Genomic DNA, 23,764 nt, shown 5'->3' on the forward strand with positions numbered 1-23,764 from the left:
TTAGCTTGTTAATTAAAGCTGTTTCATTGCTATATGCTAGCTTTGAAAGTGTGGGCATGGGGGGGGGGTTACAGTGCATAGTGATGCCTTATGTTGAGGCAGAAAGGAGGAAGAGAGAGATGGGAGAGGGAGGGAGGGGGAAGGGATAAAAAATCATATTTGTAAACTGTTAGAAAGTCTGTGAACTCGCACTCCTATATTTGCCGCCAAACGTTTAGTGCCGCTGATATTTGCCGCCATAATTTTGAGTTTCCAACTTCGCGGGATAAGATCACAAAACGGATAAATAGAATAAGTATGTTGAATAGTTAGGGATCGCGATAGAGATTAACAAAGAAAAGGCTTGCCTAAAATAAGGAAACGAAATTATGAAGAAAAAAAGTTGCATATAATATAATAAATAAAAAAGCCATGTTTTCATTTAATATCGTGATCATCAAGATATTAAAATTTTTTTTGTAGACATTAAAAAGTATAAAACTAAAACAGAGACTTATTTTAGATGATGCATAGGGAAAAAAATCTATCAAACAGAAAAAGATTTTTTTATTTTTAAAAAAGAGATCATAACATAGTTTTACTTATGTCCAAATTAGACACTAGACAGAGAGAGAAAGTCAAATTTAAACGACGTTTTTCTAATTTTGCGTATGAAAAAGCTAATTTATTCGGTTACATATTAGAAATGCAAACCATTTTAATTTTTCTCAATAGCTCTTCGATATCTATAAGCGGAGTTATGATTGAAAACATAAAAGATTTTCAACGACGGTTGTTGTTGATGAAACTATTAAAGGACAGGTAAACTCATGAGAATTATAATGTAAAGATAGTTTTTGTGTTCCGCATGCAGTGTACTGTCTCTGGGCAGTAAAGTAAACACATGACGGAAGTCAAAGCCTGACATGGGATCCATCTTTCACAAGAAAATCTATGAAATATTCTGGTCTTAGTAAAATATTATGTGGATTATCAAAATTATTGAAATGCTGTTATCCTCCTCGAATACTAGAGGAATACTGATGAATCTATTCTGTTTTACAAACACAGCCCAGAGAGAACTGGTTTCAATATTTACGCAGAAAATACGCAACAGCAATTAACTTTCCTTGCCTTATTACCTTGGGTAAACATATATAAATAGATGGATGGATAGTCACGCATGGTTGCCAAAAAAAAACATGAGGAGGGGAAGGGGTCCAAATTACTAACACTCAGATATTACCAGATTTTCTTTTTTTTTGTTAAAGTCAATATTTAATTAAAATAAAATATCCTCAAACGTTAAAAAAAATTGTTTGAAACTAAAATGCCTGAAAACTGTGTTCCAAAACTCAGTTTTGTGCAGGCTGGGAACTGTTTCAAGTTTACTTCTCTGAATATTAATTTACAAGGTGTACTGTTACCTAACATTGCAGGGATATCAAATTCTACATCATGTTCCTCATTTAATACTGATTACATCTTCTCAATACCGTACAGTCCACAAACAGGAACTTTCGAACAACTTTAGTGAAAATTGATGTGTGAACGTTGTATTTATTACAAGCAGAAGTTTCTGACGTTGCCGGTGCCAATCAGGTTTCAGTTCTTGTCGGTTACTAGAACCAATCAGTCCTTTGCTTCTCTCTCATCTATTCCTCTACTCCTCTACTTCTCTACACCTCACCTCTACTATACTCCTCTACTCTTTTACTCCTCTACTCTTCTCCACTAATAAGTTCGCAACTCCATGAAAAGATGACGACTTTTATTAAATACATATTATTATTCTAAAATCAATTATATTCTTATATAACACAATAATTGAATATCAAGGGAAGAAAGTGTAATACAACCGCTTAAACTTTTTACATATTAAATATTACATATTACACGAAATAGATTACATTTTTGGGGATAATTTTTTGGTGCAAATTTACTCATTTTGCTTTGAAAAAATCGTATTTAAACTTCTTGGCGGGTACAAATTCAAGTTTTCTATGACTAATTCACACTCAATTTTTCACAGTTTGGTTAACAATTTAACCCAACTTTAAAAAATATCAAAACCAATATGGCATTATCATTTATTTGGAATTATTAAATGTAAATAGAAATGAAGTTTATGGTTGAGCAATACTTAGCTGTCGTGAGGGGATTTTTGGTTGGACGGGTGGATAGTTGGATGGTTGTTTGGTTGCTAGGTTTTTGGTTGGATGTTCGGATGGTTGTTAGTATGAATGGTTGGATAGTTGTATAGTTGTTTGGTTGTATGGTTGGATGGCTTTTAGGTTGAATATTTGGATGATTGTTTGGTTGTTAGGTTCAATTTTTGGATGGTTGTTTAGTTTGTTATATGGTCTGTAGGTTGGTTGGATGGTCTATAGGTTGGTTAAATGGTCTGTAGGTTGGTTGGGTGGTCTGTAGGTTGGTTGGATGGTCTGTAGATAGGTTGGATGGTCTGTAGGTAGGCTGGATGATCTGTAGGTTTATTGGATGGTCTGTAGGTTAGATGATGGTCTGTAGGTTGGTTGGGTGGTCTGTAGGTTGGTTGGATGGTCTGTAGGTTGGTTGGATGGTCTGTAGGTAGGTTAGATGGTCTGTAGGTTGGTTGGATGGTCTGTAGGTTGGTTGAATGGTCTGTAGGTTGGTTGGATGGTCTGTAGGTAGGTTGGATAGTCTGTAGGTAGGTTGGATGGTCTGTAGGTTGGTTGGATGGTCTGTAGGTTGGTTGAATGGTCTGTAGGTTGGTTGGATGGTCTGTAGGTAGGTTGGATGATCTGTAGGTAGGTTGGATGGTCTGTAGGTAGATTGGATGGTTTGTAGGTCAGATGACTAGTTAATTATTAAAGAGCTAACATCACATGTTCTTCAATCTACAATTTGAAGAATATCAAAGAAGTGAATGAAGAAATGAACTAGAGTGGAAGCATAGGAACCAGCAGAACCAGTTTTGATAAAAACAGATTTACATGTACATTGTACAGGGTTTACAAGTGTACATACACTTGTATATTTTGTTTACTTGTACAAAATTTACTTCTGTTTGTATATTAAGATAGTTAGTACATGGCTCGCTAATGTACATAAACTAAGTTGCATTTTGCATGTACTGTAATTAACCCTCTAGTATGTTGTAGGAACTATTCCTGGTATCTGGGGTTGACCCATAGCTAGCTGGTGATTCATATATCCTCCCTGCATAAAGGGATTATAACCCCCTCCTAGCAGCTTACTATAATCACCATGCTGGGGAGCTGCACCGAGCAGCTTTCCGTAATCACCACCATTAGGAGCAGCTCCAAGAAGCTTACTATAATCATTAGCTCCGGCTCCGAGAAGTTTTGAATAATCCCCGCCGCTCCCCTGGAAAAGGCGGGAGTAATCGCCGTACATGTCTCCGCCAAGCTTCCCGTACCCGTCTCCCATACCCTGGTAAAGGAGGGGGTGTGGCATCCCGCCCTCGCTCTTCAGCTTGTCCAGATCACAGGGCGGACCGTGGGGAACCTTCTTGGTGTAAGGAGGTCCTTCGGGGGACGAGGATATATCCTAGAATTTAAAAACAAATTTACAATTTTAAAATTAAATTTAAGGAACTGTCGTTGCAATCTAAACTGACCCTCTCTAATTACGGTGTGCATATGTCTGATTAATATATTTATCTGAATATTAATGTAGAAGATATCGTTCTTTTCCTTTCTAGAAAAGTGTTAAATGTCATGTATCATATTATATGAAGCAGAAATGCACAAGTCACTTTTGAAGAAAGGAAAAATTTAGACATATCATTCATTCTTGATCAGACAATGCGCTTGCATAGGTACCGTTGGGAATCGGATATGTAACTCTTTAAATGATGTGTCTTGAAGTTTTGTTAACAGTCACTGTAATGATGTTTTTATACAGGTATAACCAGTAAACTATGGAAAGTTTCAGACTCAAGTTATGACTTTAAATAACATCGGACACAGCTATGGCATTTCCGTCCTTTCCGGATGTACATTCTATTATGTTAATCCGGCCGATATGTGGGATTATGTTAGGCTAATATATTTATTCTGCATCCGAGTGTGCATCCGACCTACTAAAGTTGTGCATCCGACCTACTAAAGTTGTACATCCGACCAACTAAAGTTGTGCATCCGACCTATACTAAAGTTGTGCGTCCGACCTACTAAATTTCTGCATCCGACCTACTGAAGTTGTGCATCCGACCTACTAATGTTGTGCATCCGGCCTACACGTATTATGCATCCGATTTACAGAAAAGTGAAACCAGCTTAAGAAAGCTGTGCAACCGACCTACAGTAGGCCGGATACACTAACTTTTGTCTTAATGAAGTGTGTATCCGACCTACAGTACATCGGATCAACAGCAACTTGAAGCTGCTGAAAAACCACGTGCGGGTAGGTCCGAGGTATCGTAGGACGAATGTACAGTTGGGCGGATGTTATACAATCCACAGCTATATTGCAGTGTATACAGACCCATTTCACTTGATAAGTGAATTAATAGGTGAATTGCGTTGCAAAACTATTTGCTTTGTAACAATATAAAATACACTTAACTATTGCTATAAAGTCGTCTTCCTATTTCAGAGTTTTGTGGTTATCACTGTACATAAGTTTTGTATACGGTTCTTGACATGTAGTCTGTACCATGAATCATTAAAATTCATCTTTGATAGAGACGTCGTCGTCGCCCACGAGGAATTTAGAACCATTATATAGTAGTATTTTTAAACCTTGTTTTCTCAAACTTTTAATCAGGACTTTATGAAGAATTTTTGTAAAAAAGAGTATCTAAACATATTTGAAAAAAATGGTGTTTCTTATTTTTTGAAATTTTTTCTTCGTCCCCCCCAACCTTACTTCGTCATTATCGTGTCGGCCGTTGTCTGAATCTTCCCCAGAATCTAATTCGTCTTTGTGACGACGATCTCCGAGCATGCTCTCTGGACCCAGCCTTAAGTATTAATATTATTATTATTATCAATATTATTATTATTACTCCTCTACTCTTTTACTCCTCTACTCTTCTCATTTTAAATTAAGTGATGACAAATCAGTAAGAAAAATTAGTTAGTAAAATTTTGTGAGTAATAGTGAGTAATATTAAGTAAGAAAAATTAGTGACTAAATTTAGTAGATAAAATAAGTAGCCCCTACCCGGCCCTATTCGACCCTTTTCCTCCATCCTCAACCCTAACTCAACCCTTATTCTCCGTCCCGACCCCTTATCCAACCCTTATCCTCCATCAGATCCTTAATTCAACCCTTATTCTCAATCCAGATTCCTAATCCAACCCTAATCCTCTATCCTGACCCCTAATCCAACCCATATACTCCATCCGGAAGCCTAATCCAACCCTTATCCTCTATCCTGATCCCTAAACCAACCCTTATCCTCCATCCAGATCCCTAATTCAACCCTTATCCTCTATCCTGATCCCTAATCCAACCCTTATCCTCCATCCTGACCCCTAATCCAACCCATATCCTCCAGGCTCCATCCTGGCCCCTAATCCAACCCGTATCCTTCATCCTGACCCCTAATCCAACCCGTATCCTCCATCGGTCCTGACCCTTAATCCAACCCTTATTCTCCATCAAGACTCATTATCCAGCCCTTATTTTCCATCCAGATTCATTATCCAGCCCTTATTCTCCATCCAGACTCATTATCCAGCCCTTATTCTCCATCCAGACTCATTATCCAGCCCTTATTTTCCATACAGACTCATTATCCAGCCCTTATTCTCCATCCAGATTCATTATCCAACCCTTATTCTCCATCCAGACTCATTATCCAACCCTTATTCTCCATCCAGGGCCATTACCTAGCCCTTATTCTTGTATCCGGGCCCGTTATCCAACCCTTATTCATCTAAGAGGGCCCCTCAGGCCTTAATCTATCCAGTTTAATAAAACAAGCCTATTCTTGTTAACATCCATCCACCCTCCTCCCCCCTTTCAACCCCCCTCTCCCACATGGGGGGGGGTGATAGTTTTTGTTAAAATACTCCTCTTAGAATGCATTTGTCTTGTGTTTCATGGCGAGAATGGACAAAATGAATATGTTCTGATAATCTTTTCATTTACAAAAATTGTATGAATTGTAGCTTGCATTGATTTATGATGATGTCAATTTATAATTACTTTTCCCGTTCGTATATTTATCCTTGAATGGATCCTGTAATCCCACAATATATTTAGATGTCGTCTTTGTTACAGCGAGAATTTCGAAAGAAAAACATATTTTTTATAGCAAAAGTACAAGAAAGAACAGGGATTTTGGGATAATCTAAATATATAAATAGATTTTAACAGCCATATAGAAAATATTTAGGGGAGCCGGCAGCACGCCAAAACCTTTATTTAGTGAGAGTAGTGTGTTGAAAAATCCTTTTTTAAGAGTTTTTAATGAAATAGCGGGTTTTTGGTCGAGATTCTTAGCTGAAACATAACAATTTAGAGACTTCTCTCTCAAAAAAATGCTTAAGCTGCCAAGTCTTATTTGCGATATATAAGGTTTATGAAATAAAAATATTTTGGGTGACCCCTTTCCCCCCCCCCCTAATACCCAATTGCGGGGGGGGGGCTGAAGGGAACAATTTTTAATAACAAAAAGTTAGAAGAGAAAAACGAAAATTTCCCTTTAAAAAGTAAGGTGTTTTATATCTATATACAAATTCAATAATTCAAAGAAACTGTAAAATTAAACGTAATCTCAAGGGACCTTCCATGTTCCATTCACAAAGATATTCTGTAAACAGTTTGTATCCAAAGTTATATCAACAATTACAAACGTTTCCGTCATTTTTGAGATTTAAAGGGAAGCGCTATATGCCACGCTACAAAATGATGGGTCACTTGAAATTATGTCTACACAGTCTCTTTAAAAGTATAACAAATATAAACAGTGTAAACAATAAATTTATGTTATTTTTAAATACCTTCATTATAAATCAAATCAAATTATCTTAAAAACATCTTTTAATGCGCGTATAACTGTAAAGATATTCTTTTCCCGGATTTTCCTCCAGATTGTTTCGTAGATTTTCACATTTTGTTGCCGCCATGTTAGCGGCGGTTTTACGACTGTTGTTAAATCTGCTCTCTAGCTCTAGCCGAGTATTCCAACTGTCCTAGGCTCAACACGATTAAGCTCCCACAAAACCTCGGTAATTTGATCCCACCCTGCCCTAGTCACAATTTCGTAGTTTTTACCAGGCAGCTCAAACACAAATATTTTAAACCCAAAAGTCTGATTTTTAAGGTCGGGTCAAAGAAATGTTTCAGTTTGCATAATAAAAGTTCAAATTGAAAATGTCGATAAACTATTATTTTGTAGTTATGGCTAGTACGTTTCAATGTGTCTTTTAACATTCCTTCCCCCCCCCCACGGCCCCTCCCTTGAAAAAAGAATGGTTTACAAACAAGCCCCCCCGGCCGTAGCCAACTCTGCAAACACAAAGATAAAAGAAAGATGTTTTCTAAACTAATGTTTACTCGTTAAACATGTTTGTCCAGAAAACAAATATTAGACATTTTTCTACCATCATGGGTCAGACCTAAATAAAAATCAGACTATTGATTAAACAAAGCTTTGATGGTCTGAAAATCAGACTAAACAGCTGCAATTGATCAAATGCCCAGACCTGTCAGAAAAGTAAGGATCTAAAGCTTGAAAACTCAAATACAACACAATCTTTTACATCAAACCATTCTTCACCCAACATTTACCCGTCCTAATCTACATTCTTACATTTTATCTTTTTTTAAATAAAATTTTTCACTTAGAAAAAAGGATAAAGGATAAACAGAAATTAAATTATGATCAAATATTCGGTTTTTAAAGTTAAATTTTCCACATTAGCATTGCATAATTATTTTCTTTTAAAAAAACTTTTTAAAGTAAAGATAATGTAAATATTAAAATTAATATAATTGTAACATAAGTTATATACTTGACTATATGTATAGAGAATATGCTTTGTTTCCTAGGCATACAGCTAGCAAGGCCACTTTATTATTTGTCTTCTACAAAAGCTTATGGGCTTAGTCTTGTCCTTCGAAACTTCAAAATATAATGTTTCACAAAATTCAACTTTTTCCAAATAACAACATTTTAAAATGTGTTATCTACAGGAATTTAGTTTTTTGTTTAAGTCAGCAATAAAAAAAGGGGGGGGGTCTGATTTGTTTCGCTTCATCTTTCGTACTTAAATGCAAAATTGCAAACGCTTCTAATATAAATGATATGACGATTTATTTTTTAGATGCAAAACGAGCTCTATGAACATATGATAAATATGAAGCAAAAATAAAGGTTCAAAATATCAAGGTCTGTCAGTCTGAGTTCAAAGTCTCAATTTTAGGAAAAAGTAAGAAAGGAGAAGGAGATATAAAGGAGAAAAAGATACAGAGGAGAAGGAGATGGAGAGGAGAAGATATCTATCTATCTATCTATCTATGTGTTTAATCCTACCTAAATCCTAGAATAATTGTATTCAACATCTCATCTTACACCACATACAACATATATACACAGTATATACCATGAAGGATACATTATATGCTGACCCTTGATACAAACTCTGGCTTAATACTAGCTAATGGGTCGATTTTGGGCCCTTCCTTAGAATTTTTGGGGGAAATATCTAAATAGCTTTAAAGGATGGAAAATCTAAAACGTTGCAAAAAAAATAAAAGTTTTCAAAATATGTCAATTTTATATCAAAAGATGTAACTTAAACAGCTGAATATCCCTTACCGTTCAATACTGCGACATCTTTTATAAATTCTGTCTCTAATTTCTATAATCATTAAATAATCCCAGTGAACTAACTTTTCTAAACTCAGTAGTTTAGGACTGATCTAGCTATAAATACCCGAGTCAATATATTTGGAATGTTTTTTTCTTACCTACTACTCATTTTTATTAGATAGAAAAGAAAGTAAAGCCTAGTAAGTGAGGAAGTGAGTGAAAGTTAAGTGATTAAGTGAGTAAGTAAAGTAGGAAAGCGATTAAGTTAGTAGGTTTTGGGAGGTAAGTTTGTACGTTACTACGAAAGTGAGGAAGATAATGAATGTAAGAATGAGGTAATTAAGTGAAGTAAGTAAGTGAGGTATGTACGTGAGGTAATTAAGTGAGGTAAGTAAGTGAGGAAAGCAAGTGAGGTATGTAATTGAGGCATGTAACTGAAGTATGTTAGTGAGGTATGTAAGTTAGGTATGTAAGTAAGGTATGTAACTGAGTTATGTAACTGAGGTATTTAAGTGAGGTATGTAACTGAGGTATGTAACTGAAGTATGTAAGTGAGGTATGTAAATTAGGTATGTAAGTGAGGTATGTAACTGAGGTATGAAAGTAAGTAAATATTCTTACCCGGCCCCTTCAGCGGCTCTATCACGCTGCCTTCTATTCTTGAACCAGTTGCTGACCTAGATAGATAGATATATAAAATAGACATCTATAAATTAAAGCTCTTTGCTAACATATATATTTATAAGTTATCTTTAGCTGGCCTAAGACCAAATTGGCTAAAATGTTTTAGGGAACACTGACATGGGTGGGGTGACATGGGCAAAAAAAAAAAATTTTTAATTCGAAATTTTTTTTCTAATTCAAATTTTTTTTAACAGAATTTGTTTCTTTAAAATTGTAAATTCTAAATTAGTAAATATATTTATGCAGATATATAATATGTAAAAGATGGATACAGCATACATGATACGCGATACACGATTTAAGATACAGAATACATGATACATACAGGATACAGGAAATATGATACAGGACACAAGATACAGGAAACAGGATATATAAATGAGACTATACCTGTGTAGTTGTAAGTCCCGTTGCCTCGGCTAATTCTCGTTTTTCTCTTGGCGACGGATAGGGGTTATGGGTGTACCAATCACGTAGAACCTAGAATAATAATTAACCATGTAGAACCTATAATAATAAGTAACCATGTAGAACCTAGAATAATAATTTACCATGTAGAACCAAAAATAATAAATAACCATGTAGAACCTAGAATAATAAGGAACCATGTAGGTAGAACCTAGAATAATAAGGAACCATGTAGAACCTAGAATAATAAGTAACTATGTAGAACATAGAATAATAAGCACCCATATGTTGAACCTAGAAAAAAAAGTAATCCTGTAGAACCTAGAATAATAATTGATCATGTAGAACCAAAAATAATAAACAACCATGTAGAACCTAGAATAATAAGGAACCATGTAGGTAGAACCTAGAATAATAATTAACCATGCAGAACCTAGAATAATAATCAACCATGTAGAACCTAAAATAATAAGTAATCATGTAGAACCTAGAACAATAATTAACCATGTAGAACCTAAAATAATAAGTAATCATGTAAAACCTAGAATAATAATTAACCATGTAGAACCCAGAGTAATAAATAATGATGTAAACCTAGAATAATAGATATGCATTTAGAACCTGGGATAATAAGTAACTATGTAGAACCTAGAATAATAAGTAACCATGTAGAACCTAGAATAATAAGTAACCATATGTAGAACCTTGAATAATAAATAACCATGTAGAACCTAGAATAATAAGTAACCATTATAGAACCTAGGATAATAAGTAACCATGTAGAACCTAGGATAAAAAGGTTACCATATAAAACCCCAAAAACGTTTCAGTTGAAAATTTTAAATTGCTTAGAGGTATGCAGCAGACCAAACAGTAAAACCACTTGTTTATCAAAATGAGGTTGTGTTTTCCGTGGAGTGGGCAAAAAATACAGAAACTCAGGGGCAATGACAACGCCACTGTGTGTTTCTGCTGGTTAAAAACAATAAATAAAATATATATATATATTTATATATTCATTAAAATGTTCGCTTTAGCTGATCAAACGGCTGGACCAAATAGGAAGAATTTTTTTTGAGTGAATCCATAGGAATCCCGGAGGTAACCTAGGCTAAATATTGAACTTTTGAAATTCCTCGGGCAACGCTCTGGGCACTTCAGGAAATCATATTGGAACTCAGCGCGGGTAAACGGCGGGAGAAATAAGACCTGGCAACGCCGGGCTCTCCATCTTATTAAAAATAAATCTTTAACATTTTGACAATTATATTGAGGCGAGTTAAAAAAAATATTTGATAACTAATTGAAGTTCAGCTGTCAAGAAATCATAATTCAAAATTCTTGTTTAAAAATCTCCCGTGTAATGTTTTAATCTTCGGGCCATAATCATATTCATAGGGTGCTACACAGAGCTTGAATTTTGACCATATAAGCAGGCAAGGATGAACTGACGGTGTTCAGTAATAAATCATCAACTTATAGAATAGTCAAGCATACCACACGTCGATAACCATTTTCCTCGATAAATTTAAAAAAGATTTTTTGCTAAAAATTTTGAAGCAATAGTGTGTTTGGTCATACAAATTGGACGAATTCAAAATCGTCGACGAATGTCCGGTCTGAACCATGTTGAGGATGGTGGTTATCATACGCGCATAATGAGCGCGTTTGGCTCGAGGAAATTGATTTATGTGCGCCCTAACACCACACTATCAGTCCATAATTAATTTTTTCTAATCAATAATTTCTCAGCCCTTTGTATCGACACCATGAACCATCAATGCCCACCTGGCGGGATTTTTCTTTAAAACAGTATGATGTCTCTTCTCCGTCCCATATAGTTCGTGGAAGAGGAAACTTTCTTCGTATTCTGAAAATTAATACAAATTGTTGATAATAAAAGTTAAATATTAAAATATATTTATTTCATGCTGTGTGTTTTGTGTTATTAAACTTACCTATATTTTCCTACAGCCCCTAACGGTCTTCCTCTTAACTTTTCCGCTTCTAATAATGAAGAAAAATTAATAAAAGGGGTTTAAAAATATATTTCAATCCAGTGGTTTTATAATGAGGCAACAAACCCCCTCCAGCGCGGTTATTGGTTTATGTTCTTTAATTAAAAAATATTTTTAAGGAACAAAATAATTCGATTAAATGGAACTGTAGAGCGAAGATGTTATTTCAATTGTTCCACCAGTTATATAGTGTTATATGTTAGACTCTGGCCAAAAATGAATGAGATATCCGCATACTTGTCTCGAATAAAATTGATGATTTTCAATTGTGATTTTTCTGCGAAGTTCATTGAGAATTAGTGCAATATTTTTACAAATAGAAAAACATATATCTATATAATAAAACATATATCTATATAATAAAACATATATCTATATAAAAAAACATATATCTATATAATAAAACAAAACATTCGAATATATATTCCCTATAGCCGGCCTAACGGCTGGACCGAATGGGCTGACATTTTTTTTAGGGAACCCAGGGGTAGCAAAGGCTAAAAAAGCAAAAGGAAGTTTTTCAAAATTTTTATTTAAAAAATTTTCCCACGTGAAACGCCGGCATATAGAGAAGGTAACTTGACATGTTTAAATTACTCCAATAGTTCGTGTAATTCTATAATTCTTTGAATAATATTTTTAATTGAATTATTTAATTTAATCTTGAAATTGTCTTACCAATATAATGAGCCTTCATCCACAACATCTGTAGTTTTGGATGATTATGAGGAGAAAACGAAAACCCTTCTAGAATTTTATATAAATCCTAAACAAGAAATTATTATAATTTTGTTTTATTTTAAACTTTTTTTAATCACTTACTTTAAAGTTTCCTCTGTGAAAATAAACTAAAGCTTTGGCTTTCAAAACACTCTCATTCCGGTGAAGATGCTCACAAGGGGGCAGGGACCACAGAAACCTAAACATTTTAGGATCATCTTAGGGGTTTTTCAAGGAGGCAGGGACCACAGAAACCTGAACATTTTAGGGTTATTCTAGGGGTTTACAAGGGGGCATGGACCACAGAAACCTGAAACATTTTAGGGGTTTACAAGGGAGCAGGGACAACAGAAACATAAAATATTTGAGGGGTAATATTAGGGGATTACAAGGGGGCAGGGACCAAAGAAACCTAAAGAATTTAAGGGGTTATTCTAAGAATTTATAAGGGGGCATGTACCACAGAAACCTTAAGTATTTTAGTGGTCATATTAGGGGCTTACAAGGGGGCAGGGACCTATGAAACCTAAAGTATTTTAGTGATCATATTAGGGGCTTACAAGGGGGTCATTCTAGGGAGTTACAAGGGAGCAGGGTCGACAAAAACCTAACATTTTAGGGTCATTCTAGGGGTTTACAAGGGGACAGGGACCACAGAAACCTAAAGTATTTTAGGGGCATCTTATGGGTTCTTGGAACCAAAACCGATTCTTTAAAAACATTGAAACAATACCAATTTTTCTACATTTGTATCTATCTATATATTATTGTCTATATTATAATTCTCAACTGTGGACTTTATCATGTTTTATAGGTTCTGCATTTTTATTTTGCAAGAATTTTCCATATCTTAATCCAACCCCATCTTTTCCATCCCCCCCCCCCTTCCATTTTTCTCTTCATTCTCGGTTTTGGGAGGTAAGTTTGTACGTTACTACGAAAGTGAGGAAGATAATGAATGTAAGAATGAGGTAATTAAGTGAAGTAAGTAAGTGAGGTATGACTACACTCTACACTCTACACTCTACACTCTACACTCTACACTCTACACTCTACACTCTACACTCTACACTCTACACAAAATACACTCTACACAAATGATTTTTAGTCGGATTTCGCAGACATTTTCATTTTTCAACAAATATTCTTTCTTTAAATTAGTTTTTTTTTAGAAAATTAATGAATCTGAATGATATTACACAGGTGGGGGTTAATATCTACGATTTCTCAACCTTTAACTTTATCAATTTCTTAATTAAAATCTACATTCAAACTCAGACATGTTTTTGTAAAGTAAGGGGAAACAATTTAAAGAAATAATTTTGAAGCGCAAATAAAAAAGTTTGTTTCATTTTATTCAAATAGATTGGAAACAGTAACGAGTACTTTTTTGCTTTCTTATTAAATAAAAAGTTAACATTTTAAATTTGTCTTCTTTAAGGACGAAACTTTTGAAATAGACAGCGCTAAGCTAAAGTGTTAAATTATGAATTGAAGGATACAAGGTTAAACCGGTTACTAAACTAGAAGCATATCCAAGAGATATTTAGGAAAGAATTGTGTAGGGTATTTAGCGCACAGTGGTCCAGTTGCTCCCTCGAACTCTGAGTTAAAGATCCCAAGCTCTCAAGCAAAAATCGATGAAAATTTTGCCAATTACTTCCTTAAAACCAATGCTAACAACAAGTGCTTTATAGTGCTGAAATGTACATATAAAGGACTGCAGAAAAGCATAAGTGAGTTAGAGCGGTAAAATCTAAGGTTGCGACCCTCATAAAAATTGATGAAACTGTTAATATGCAGTCTGAATGTTCACGCAAAAATCGATAAAAATTTTGCAAATTTGGCAAACTTTGCAAAAACTAAAGCTTTTGAGCTATTTAGCTTTTTAAAGTATCTTCTTTAATGTTCTAGAATGTGCATATCTATGGCTACAAACATATATAAGTATAAGTTTGTGAGGTAAAACTTCAAAACCCCGTCTTGAAAATCGATTTAGCTTTTCAATGCAGTCTGGATCTATGTGAGCTTCAAAGCATTCTGGATCTATGTGAACTTCAATGCAGTCTGGATCTATGTGAACTTCAAAGCAGTCTGGATCTATGCGAGCGTCAAAACAGTCTGGATCTATGTGAGCTTCAATGCAGTCTGGATCTATGTGAGCTTCAAAGCAGTCTGGATCTATGTGAGCATCAGAGCAGGCTGGATCTATGTGAGCTTCAAAGCAGTCTGGATCTATGTGAGCGTCAAAACAGTCTGGATCTATGTGAGCTTCAAAGCAGTCTGGATCTATGTGAGCGTCAAAACAGTCTGGATATATGTGAGCGTCAAAGCAGTCTGGATCTATGTGAGCGTCAAAGCAGTCTGGATCTATGTGAGCGTTAAAGCAATCCGGATCTATGTGAGCTTTAAAGGTTAAGCGAGAGGGAAAGAAACTGCATGAGCCCTAAAACTTCAAAAGTTTTTGCCTTTGGACATTCTGTTGGACATAAGAAGAAAAATTGAGTGCATGGTTTAGGATATTTTCTAAAGTTTCGAGTTTGAATTTTGTCCTGCATTATTCCGGAATCTGGGCTTTTTAAGTTTTATCTGTACAAACATCTACATTTTACAGGATTATCCAACAGATAGATAGATACATAGATAGATTGTGAAACCGAACACCTAAATGTAGGAATTAATGTCAATCCCCCCCCCTCCCCTCACTCCCCAATCCCTTCTGCATGTCCGTCATGTCTTGTTTTAATTCATTCTAAAATTGTCGACATTGCGACAAATGTGCAATTCCGAAAAAATCAGATATAATTATTAATTTTCAGCATTTATTTTGTAAAAAGTGTTTCCCAGGCCTTATATGCAGTAATATTTGAAAAAAATGTTTTAAGTCCACTTTTTCTCAAGGTAGGTGGGGGGGGGGGGGGTACTGAATTTGACAGCGAGTTGTAAAAAATGCTCCATTTTTAATCCATACAGACGAAACGAGTTGCAAAAACCTGGAAACCCGAAGATTGAAGAATGATAAAATAAAAGGACATATTTGCGAGTAAACGGCAACGCGAGGGATTAAAGATTTTCAACAACGAACATTTATTTTGTTGACGTTTTCCCACCCAAAATGTTAAGGATTTTTTTTCGCAGACATATAATTATAACTGACGGAGTGTAGAACAGATGCAAAGATTGCGTAAAAGAATTGCACAGACATGACAAGTAGCAAAATATTTCAGTTTAGCGAGACAAATTTTGCAATGCTTTGGAAAAGCATAAAAAATAACGATCTAGCTAGCTAACTAACTAACTAACTATATAACTAACTAAGTAGCTAACTAATTAACTATATAACTAACTGGCTAACTAAGTAGCTAACTAACTTAACTAACTGACTAACTAACTAACTAACTAACTAGCTAACTAACTAACTAACTAACTANGTTTAATAGAAAGAAGGGAAAAGGAAAGGAGAGGAGGGGGATAATTAATTCAATGTGTATGCGTAGCAAAGGTTTTCGTTAGCCTAATCATAGAAAATAAGCGTTAAAAAAGACAAGTGTAAAAGAGGGTATAAAAGATCAATGCGGTTAAATCCTTTCTTCCCCCCCCCCTTTTAATAAATTTAACCTCCTTATTTAATTTTACAAAACAAATATTATTGAATATTTCAAGAAAGCCATACAATTCATTTCGACAAGAAAACAAAACGATTAAAAGTTTAAACATTAAACAAAACCGAAATAAAAAAAAACACAAATATAAAAACAAATCAATCCCATTTATTGAACGAAAACATTTGTAAAAAAGTAATAAATATCGATTGAACAACACAGACGACTTTAAAAAGTACAAGAAGGTAGGGGGGGGGGGACCAAAGTTCTCCTATAGCTAAGCTTCTTATTTATGATCTGACCGAATTATGAAAATTATAATAATTTTTATATTTAATCCTGGATAAAACTTATTAATTATGTAGAGCTGTCATTACACTAGGAAACCCTTTATAAATTCCCACCCTGGGAAACTACTTTTTAAGTTATTATTAGGAATAAATTAGATTTTGCATTCTTAACGGATTATATTATTATACTTAAAATTACCAAAAAAAAACAATTGTATTTTACAATTATAATTAACTGAGATTTTTTAGTGTTAATAAATGTGTGTATTTATTATCTATAGTTTTAATAATAATATATGAAAATATTCACAATAATGACATTAATGATAATAATAATAATAATGATAATTGTATTATCATAGATAACAATAACAAGGATTATTATTTCGAAAATGATAATTATAATGATAAAGATAATTATAACGATAAAGGTCATTATAACGATAAAGATCATTATAACAATAAAGATTATTATAACGATAAAGATTATTATAACGATAAAGATCATTATAACGATAAAGACCATTAAAACGATAAAGATAATTATAACGATAAAAATCATTAAAACGATAAAGATCATTATAACGATAAAGATCATTATAAAGATAAAGATTATTATAACGATAAAGATCATTAAAATGATAAAGATCATTAAAACGAGAAAGATTATTATAACGATAAAGATCATAATAACGATAAAGATTATTGTAAGGAAAATGATTATTACAATGATACCTGGCTAATCTATCTACACTACCGGATTGTTCTAGAACTTCACAAACACACGCAACTTGTTCCTGCGTGAACCCGAATGAAGTGAGAGAGGAGGAGGAAGAGAGGGAGGAGGCCAGGGACGTCTGCCCCCCGCCCATCTCCCCCAAAGGAAACCCAGAGANATAATAAATAATAATAATAATAATAATAAAAATGATAATAAATAATAATAATAATAATAATAAAAATGATAATAATAATAATAATACCTGGAGAGGGTGAATACGGTTGTTCTGAAGGAATACCAGGAATCGAATCAGAGGCCATCCCTCCCACCCCTCTGTACATTCCTATACATTCATTTATTCATTTATACCCATTCATTCATTCATGCCTCCATCCTTATATACATTCATCTCTTTTAATATTCTTATATATTTATTCATGCATTCATCTATCCCTTTTTAAATCATTATATATCCATTCATTTATTAATCCATATCTTTTTTATATTCTTTTATATTCATTCATGTATATCAATCCATCCCTTTTTATATTCTTATATATTCATAAAGCTATTGATGGAAAAGAATTCCCCAGCCCAAAATTCCCCAGAATGTTTACCAATGGGAGGAAGGATGTATGGAGAGGGGGGGGGGAATGAGCGCTAAAATATTAGAGTATCGTTGTTGAGTGAGGGGATTATAAAGATCAATTTTCATGGTTTGAAAAGTTCGAAGTAGAAAATAAAAATAAAAAGTAAAAAATATCATGAAAAATAATTAATAAATTGTTCAGTAAATTGTTCTGCATGAAAAAAGATCAAATAGTTTTGAATTTTAGATTTGAATTTTTAGAAATATTTGAAGTAAAATTAATTTCAAACGTTTCTAATCATTTATACTAATAAAAGTATTAATTTCGTTTTTTAATCTAGCATTGCCTTGAACCTAATTTTTCTCAATAAAAATCAAATTAGAATTTTCAAACCAAGTTAAGAACATTTCCGTGGTTTTACCGCGTTCCATCATCAAAATTTGAGGCAAATCGGTTCAGGTGTTCCTGAGTTATGATCGGACACACAAACAAACAAACAGACAAACAATTAGAGATTATCATTTGATTTAAATCGCAGATTCAGCAACCTTTAAACCTTTAAACCTTTAAACCTTGAAACTTTTAAACCTTTAAACCTTTATACCTTTAAACCTTTAAACCTTTAAACCTTTAAACCTTTAAACCTTGAAAACTTGAAACCTTGAAACCTTTAAACCTTTAAACCTTTAAACCTTTAAACAATTAAACCTTTAAACTTTTAAACCTTTAAACTTTTAAACTTTTAAACCTTTAAACTTTTAAACTTTTAAATCTTTAAATCTTTAAACCTTCAAACCTTTAAACCTTTAAACCTTTAAACCTTTAAACTTTTAAACTTTTAAACCGTTAAATCTTTAAATCTTTAAACCTTCAAACCTTCAAACCTTCAAACCTTTAAACCTATTAATCTTTAAACCTTTAAACCCTTAAACCTTTAAACTATAAAATTAATTTGTTTAAAGGGCGCTGAGCATTTTGGCAGCCTAAAGTGTTTTTTGTATATTAAGATGTTTAAAATTATTTTATGAACATAAGAGGAACAGATCAGTTTGTTTAACTTTACTGCTTAGAAAATAAACGAAAAAGAAATCTTTCTATAAATTTTACTTGTTTCTTATACCAATAATGCAAAAACGGCAAAACCGATATGGTTCAACTTTTTTGTGGCAACTTATACGACTCCCGGGGAAGGTTTACTGAAGGTTAAAAGTGAAAATTTTATCTGGAATAAATGTCGATTTCTTTTTTTATTTTAGACATTTTAAAAAAATACAGAAATAAATGGACGCTTGAAAAGCAACAATCATAAGTTTAAATTTAAAAAAGAAAAATGACTACAAAGTTAGGCTGTAGAACCATTCTAGTTTTTTCCTGGTTGGAAATTAATCAAGATATTGATATTAAATTTACAAAGGAGTTGAGTTTTTGCCACAAACTCTGATTTTCTAATCTCCATGTCTTTGCAACCCAATGCCGTAGACCTTAGATATTCCAAACTATTAATACTTATAAATAAAATAACCTAAGTTTGAAATATCAAAGGTTTGCACCACAAGCTAGGTTGCAAAGATATTGGAATCAGAATATTTTATTCTATAAATTTTACTTGTTTCTTATACCAATAATGTAAAAACGGCAAAACCCATATATGGTTCAATTTTTTTGTGGCAACTTATACGACCCCCGAGGAAGGTTCATTAAAGGTGAAAATTTTATTTTTAACAAATGACGATTTCATTTTTATTTTAGACATTTAAAAAAAAAAATTCAGAAATAAATGGCCACTTGAAAAGCAACAATCATTAGTTTAGATTTAAAAAAGAAAAATGACTTCGAAGTTAAACTATAGAACCATTTTAATGTTTTTCTTGGTTAGAAATTAATCAAGAAATTGAAATTAAATTTACAAACTTAAAAAGAATATTTGAGACAAATAAATTAAAGTGGCAGGAGGAAAACACATTTTTTCCAATAAACCCCCTCCCCATATTTTTAGCCATTAACATTTGAAAATTAAAATTTTAAAGAAATTAAATTGGCTGAAAGTCAGAAATGAACAAAAAAAAGTTATTTGAAAAGAAACAGCTTTTTTTTATAATTTTTTAATCGTGTCATTGTGAAAACTAGAAAAACTGACATCAACATTTGTTGTGCATTCATCCCACTATTTTTGTCTAAGATATCATCAGAATACTTAACTTTAAATTTGTTATTCTCTGTTTTGTAAAAACACAAAAAAAAATAAACTTCATCTTAGTTTATTAAAAATTAGAAACACTCAAAAATTTGATTTTTAACTGTAAAGTTAAATTTAGAAGAATATAAGTTTCCCCTTGCATAACTATTTCTACTGTACATTGAACAATAATAAAAATCTCAAGAAAAATTAAACTGGTTCAGATATTAGATTAGAGATTATCTATAACTATAATTTAATTTATACATAAAATGTGAACTAACAACTTTAATTAACAAATGTTTCTCGTTTTTTGGTGGATTTCAGAATTGTTCAAATGTAAGACTGGTCTAAACTCAACAAAAAAATATGAGCCCTACTGGATCATAGCAAACTACGCAAATTTTACAAATAGTTCAATCTAATTTTTCACCAGGAAAATTAAGGATGAAAAATAAGAATTAAAAAAAAAATTTTATGCAGAGGATCCCTCTCAAGATTAATAAAAGCCTACTTTTTTTTAATTTTTTACATATTTTATTTTATGTTTAACTTTGCTTTATTCTTTTGGTGATTTTTTAACCAGCACAGCACTCTTTTCTATCTTTGCTTGAAAAAAACATATCTCTTTTTTAAACCTTCTTGGGATTTAACCCCATCTTTACAGTATTTTATCACCAGTTCTTTTTATCACAGATCTGAGAAATATCACTTAACTAAGTTTTAATGTTGTATTCTCAGTGTACTATAATTACAAAAATAATAAACTGAATTGTATCTTGGAGTAAACACAAACATACGAGCTTAGATAAACACCAAGGGATTGTATAAACATCCAAAAACATCAGACAAAATTCAAACTTGCCTTAGTTGCTCAGCATGTTTGGTTTGATAAAGATGAACTATGTATTGTTTACATATATATATATCCAGGGTATCGATTATCAAAGCCTGGATATCGATTGTCCCATGAAGGTTTGGATACACGAGTATTAGATTAAAATTACGGGTTCAAGCACAAATATATGTCTCAGGTTTCCGTGTAATACTACCCGGTTTGAGGTGACACGAGAAGGGATGCGCGCAGCCAGTTCCGCGCCTATCTGCGCATGCGCAGTTGGGCGCTCTTCCGCACAGGACCGCCACTAGAGGGGAGGAGTTACAAGCGGAATGAATCGATGTAAAAGATGTTTGTGTGAGCAGACACAAATATATTAAATATCTTAAACACGAACACCATTTTGGTTTGGAAATAGATCATAGTTTTTTTTTTGATATTTTAAACTATTTCAAAATATTCTGATTGCGATTTTTTAAGAAGAAACTTGATTTCTTTGGAGAACTTAACTTAAATATAAAATCAAATCTTTAATTTTATGTTTAGTTCTTTTTCTGATGTAAAAATGGTAAATTTGTTATGTTCTCATAACTCCTCTTATTGAAGTGTTATATGATAAGAACAACTCTCATACTAAAAATCGAAAATGTTGTAATGTGTTCGTCACAATTTTAAAATGTAATACATATAAAATTTGATAAACGATGTGTAATTGTGTAATTTACTCATAGAACATGATATTAACATAGAACATGATATTAACATAGAACATGATATTAACGTAGAACATGATAAATAAATATTTTGATTCAAAAAAACCTTTCAAATAAGGAATGGCTGTCTAGATTATGGAAAAAGTATTTTTTTTAATTATTAGATGTTCAACCTTTTTCTGCATCTAATAAATCTGTCATAAAACTTTTAAAAATCAAAAAAAGCATGCATAAAATCAAATCTAAAAGAGTTACGAGGTCATAATGTCGTATCGTAAATTTTACCTTTTCCTTTTGAAATTTAAAATTCCCAGTTAAAACTTTGTTGAAAATTACGAACAAATGTAATATAATAAAAATAAGTTTTTTTTTTAAACAATCTTAATCCGAAAGACCCAGAATAAGTTTACAATTAATCGGACGATTTTACAGTCTAATTTTACAAAATATGATTAATGAAACGATAATTCCAATTAGCCCTAGTCCTGCCATTTCCAAAATGTGGTCTGCCTTTTATGATCGTTTAAAATTGCCAGCGATATTTAAATGTAAAGTAGTCTGATTTACTGTCAGTTTATTCTGCTAGGTTTAGCAACTTAAGGCATATTTTGGGGGAGAATATGTTTTATTCTTTTGTAAAACCTTGTCGCTTATCATTATCATTATCATTATTTGTTTTTCTTACATACCCTGAACAGTAAAGGAGAAAATAGTTTTATGATTATCAATTTATTAGTTTATTGTTTAGTATAACAAACTCTCGATCTCAGGGACCCTAACAAGCTGACAGCACTTACAGTATTACGTTGTTGTCACAAAGCATACAAACAAGAGAAGGGAAATTTCAGAAAATGCAGGCGGAACATTATGCATGTCAGGGACAATATCTTTTCCTCAGAAATATTCAGTACTCGCCAAAATAAACTGGTCAGTGGAGACAACTTCTCGTAAATATACAGTGCTCCCCAAAATAAACTGTTAAATGAAGTCGACTTTTCAAATATTCGGTGCGCACCAAAATAATTCTGTCAATATTTTCGAACAAAATGATCGTAAATTCGCAATGGTTTCGTTAGTTTGATTTGTTAGTTTGATATTACGGAAAAAACTGGTAGTTTTAATCGCGCTCTTGTTTTAACACAAAAAGACTTATTCAGATAAAACAGAGAAGCTGATTAAAATGTCTTTTTCTTATTAATCAGTCCTTGGGCCATCTCTTTTAAATGTTTTATTAACTTGTAACTAAATGTAGGTTTGTTATACAATTAAAAGAAGTTAAACTTAAAATCTGAACGGTTTTAAAAATAAAAAAAGTTTGTTATTCAAAATTCAGATTTTTTTAGTTTCAATTAGAAAAGCGGGTTAGGTAGATGTGTAATATATGTTTTATCTGTTATTTTTGACGCTATAGGTTTAAATTATATGGTCATTTTTTAAGCGTCAAATTCGTGATTTTATTTATAAATATAATTTATATTTTAAAAATTCATTATCATGATAGTATTCAATGATCCAACGCAATGACAAGTTTCTTGTGCAAAAGAGTCCGGATAGTATATAATATAATAAAAGTCCTGTTTAAATTTGATTGATGGATTGATAGGACTGAATTACGTGTAATGTAACGTTTGAACAAATTATTTATTGCTTCCGCTATTCCTTAAATTGCAGGTTTATGATTTTTCAAACAATTACTCCGCAATTGAAATTGATCGATAATGCGGGAGCGCTGATTTGACACATTTTGATAACCGGAGAAAATCCGGGAATCCTCCTCGTCCCTGATTGGACAGAGGAGGCAAGATGGCGGCTAGTCTTAGCCAATGAGAGTCCAGCATTTTGTTCCAAGCGGACAGGGTCGACCAGGACAAAGAAAGTATTGAGCTCTGCAAGACTGGTATTTTCCTATATTTTCTAAAGACTATTTATAAACAAAAAAAAAACAAAAAAATTGTAAAACATTGATAATCATGATTTAATAGCAGAATTGAAAGAATTTTTGTTTAAGAAGTTTAACTTTCAATTTTTTAGTTTTGTTTTCGGCATTTTATAATTTCCGGCGCAACTAGGGGGGGGGCGGCCGGGCGCGCGCCCTCCCCTAGCACCTGAGAGGGGGGCGCGCCCCCCCTGCAGAATGAAAAGAAAGAAAGAATGGCGAAAATCAGTATCACAGAAATAAGAAAACCAATAGAGTTATTGTAGAAATTTTATTATACTAAAGTTATTTTTCATGAACTTAACATTCAATGGGT

General features: G+C 32.9%; 1 protein-coding gene across 1 annotated transcript; it reads right to left on the bottom strand.

Annotated features, from left to right (window-relative positions):
- Positions 1 to 1,755: 1,755 nt before the first annotated feature.
- Positions 1,756 to 17,363, bottom strand: LOC111713284 (homeobox protein six1b). Its single transcript, XM_023488119.1, has 9 exons — positions 17,210 to 17,363; positions 12,685 to 12,781; positions 12,541 to 12,628; positions 11,803 to 11,851; positions 11,633 to 11,714; positions 9,827 to 9,916; positions 9,374 to 9,429; positions 4,855 to 4,948; positions 1,756 to 3,531 (listed from the first exon to the last, which is right to left on the bottom strand). Exons 1-9 carry the CDS (start codon positions 17,344 to 17,346, stop codon positions 3,109 to 3,111), a joined length of 1,116 nt encoding a protein of 371 aa, XP_023343887.1. The 5' UTR covers positions 17,347 to 17,363; the 3' UTR covers positions 1,756 to 3,108.
- Between the last annotated feature and the right edge of the window lie 6,401 nt (positions 17,364 to 23,764).

Source organism: Eurytemora carolleeae, unplaced genomic scaffold (assembly GCF_000591075.1).
Source record: "Eurytemora carolleeae unplaced genomic scaffold, Eaff_2.0 scaffold1327, whole genome shotgun sequence".
Classification (NCBI taxonomy): Eukaryota; Metazoa; Arthropoda; class Copepoda; order Calanoida; family Temoridae; genus Eurytemora; species Eurytemora carolleeae.

Coding starts and splice junctions, on each gene's coding strand:
- LOC111713284 (XM_023488119.1), bottom strand. CDS start 17,346: ATGGGCGGGGGGCAGACGTCCCTGGCCTCCTCCCTCTCTTCCTCCTCC. Junction 4,949..9,373: donor AGAGCCGCTGAAGGGGCCGG/GTAAGAATATTT, acceptor TTAATACTTAAG/GCTGGGTCCAGAGAGCATGC. Junction 3,532..4,854: donor GCCGACACGATAATGACGAA/GTAAGGTTGGGG, acceptor TTTAAATTCTAG/GATATATCCTCGTCCCCCGA.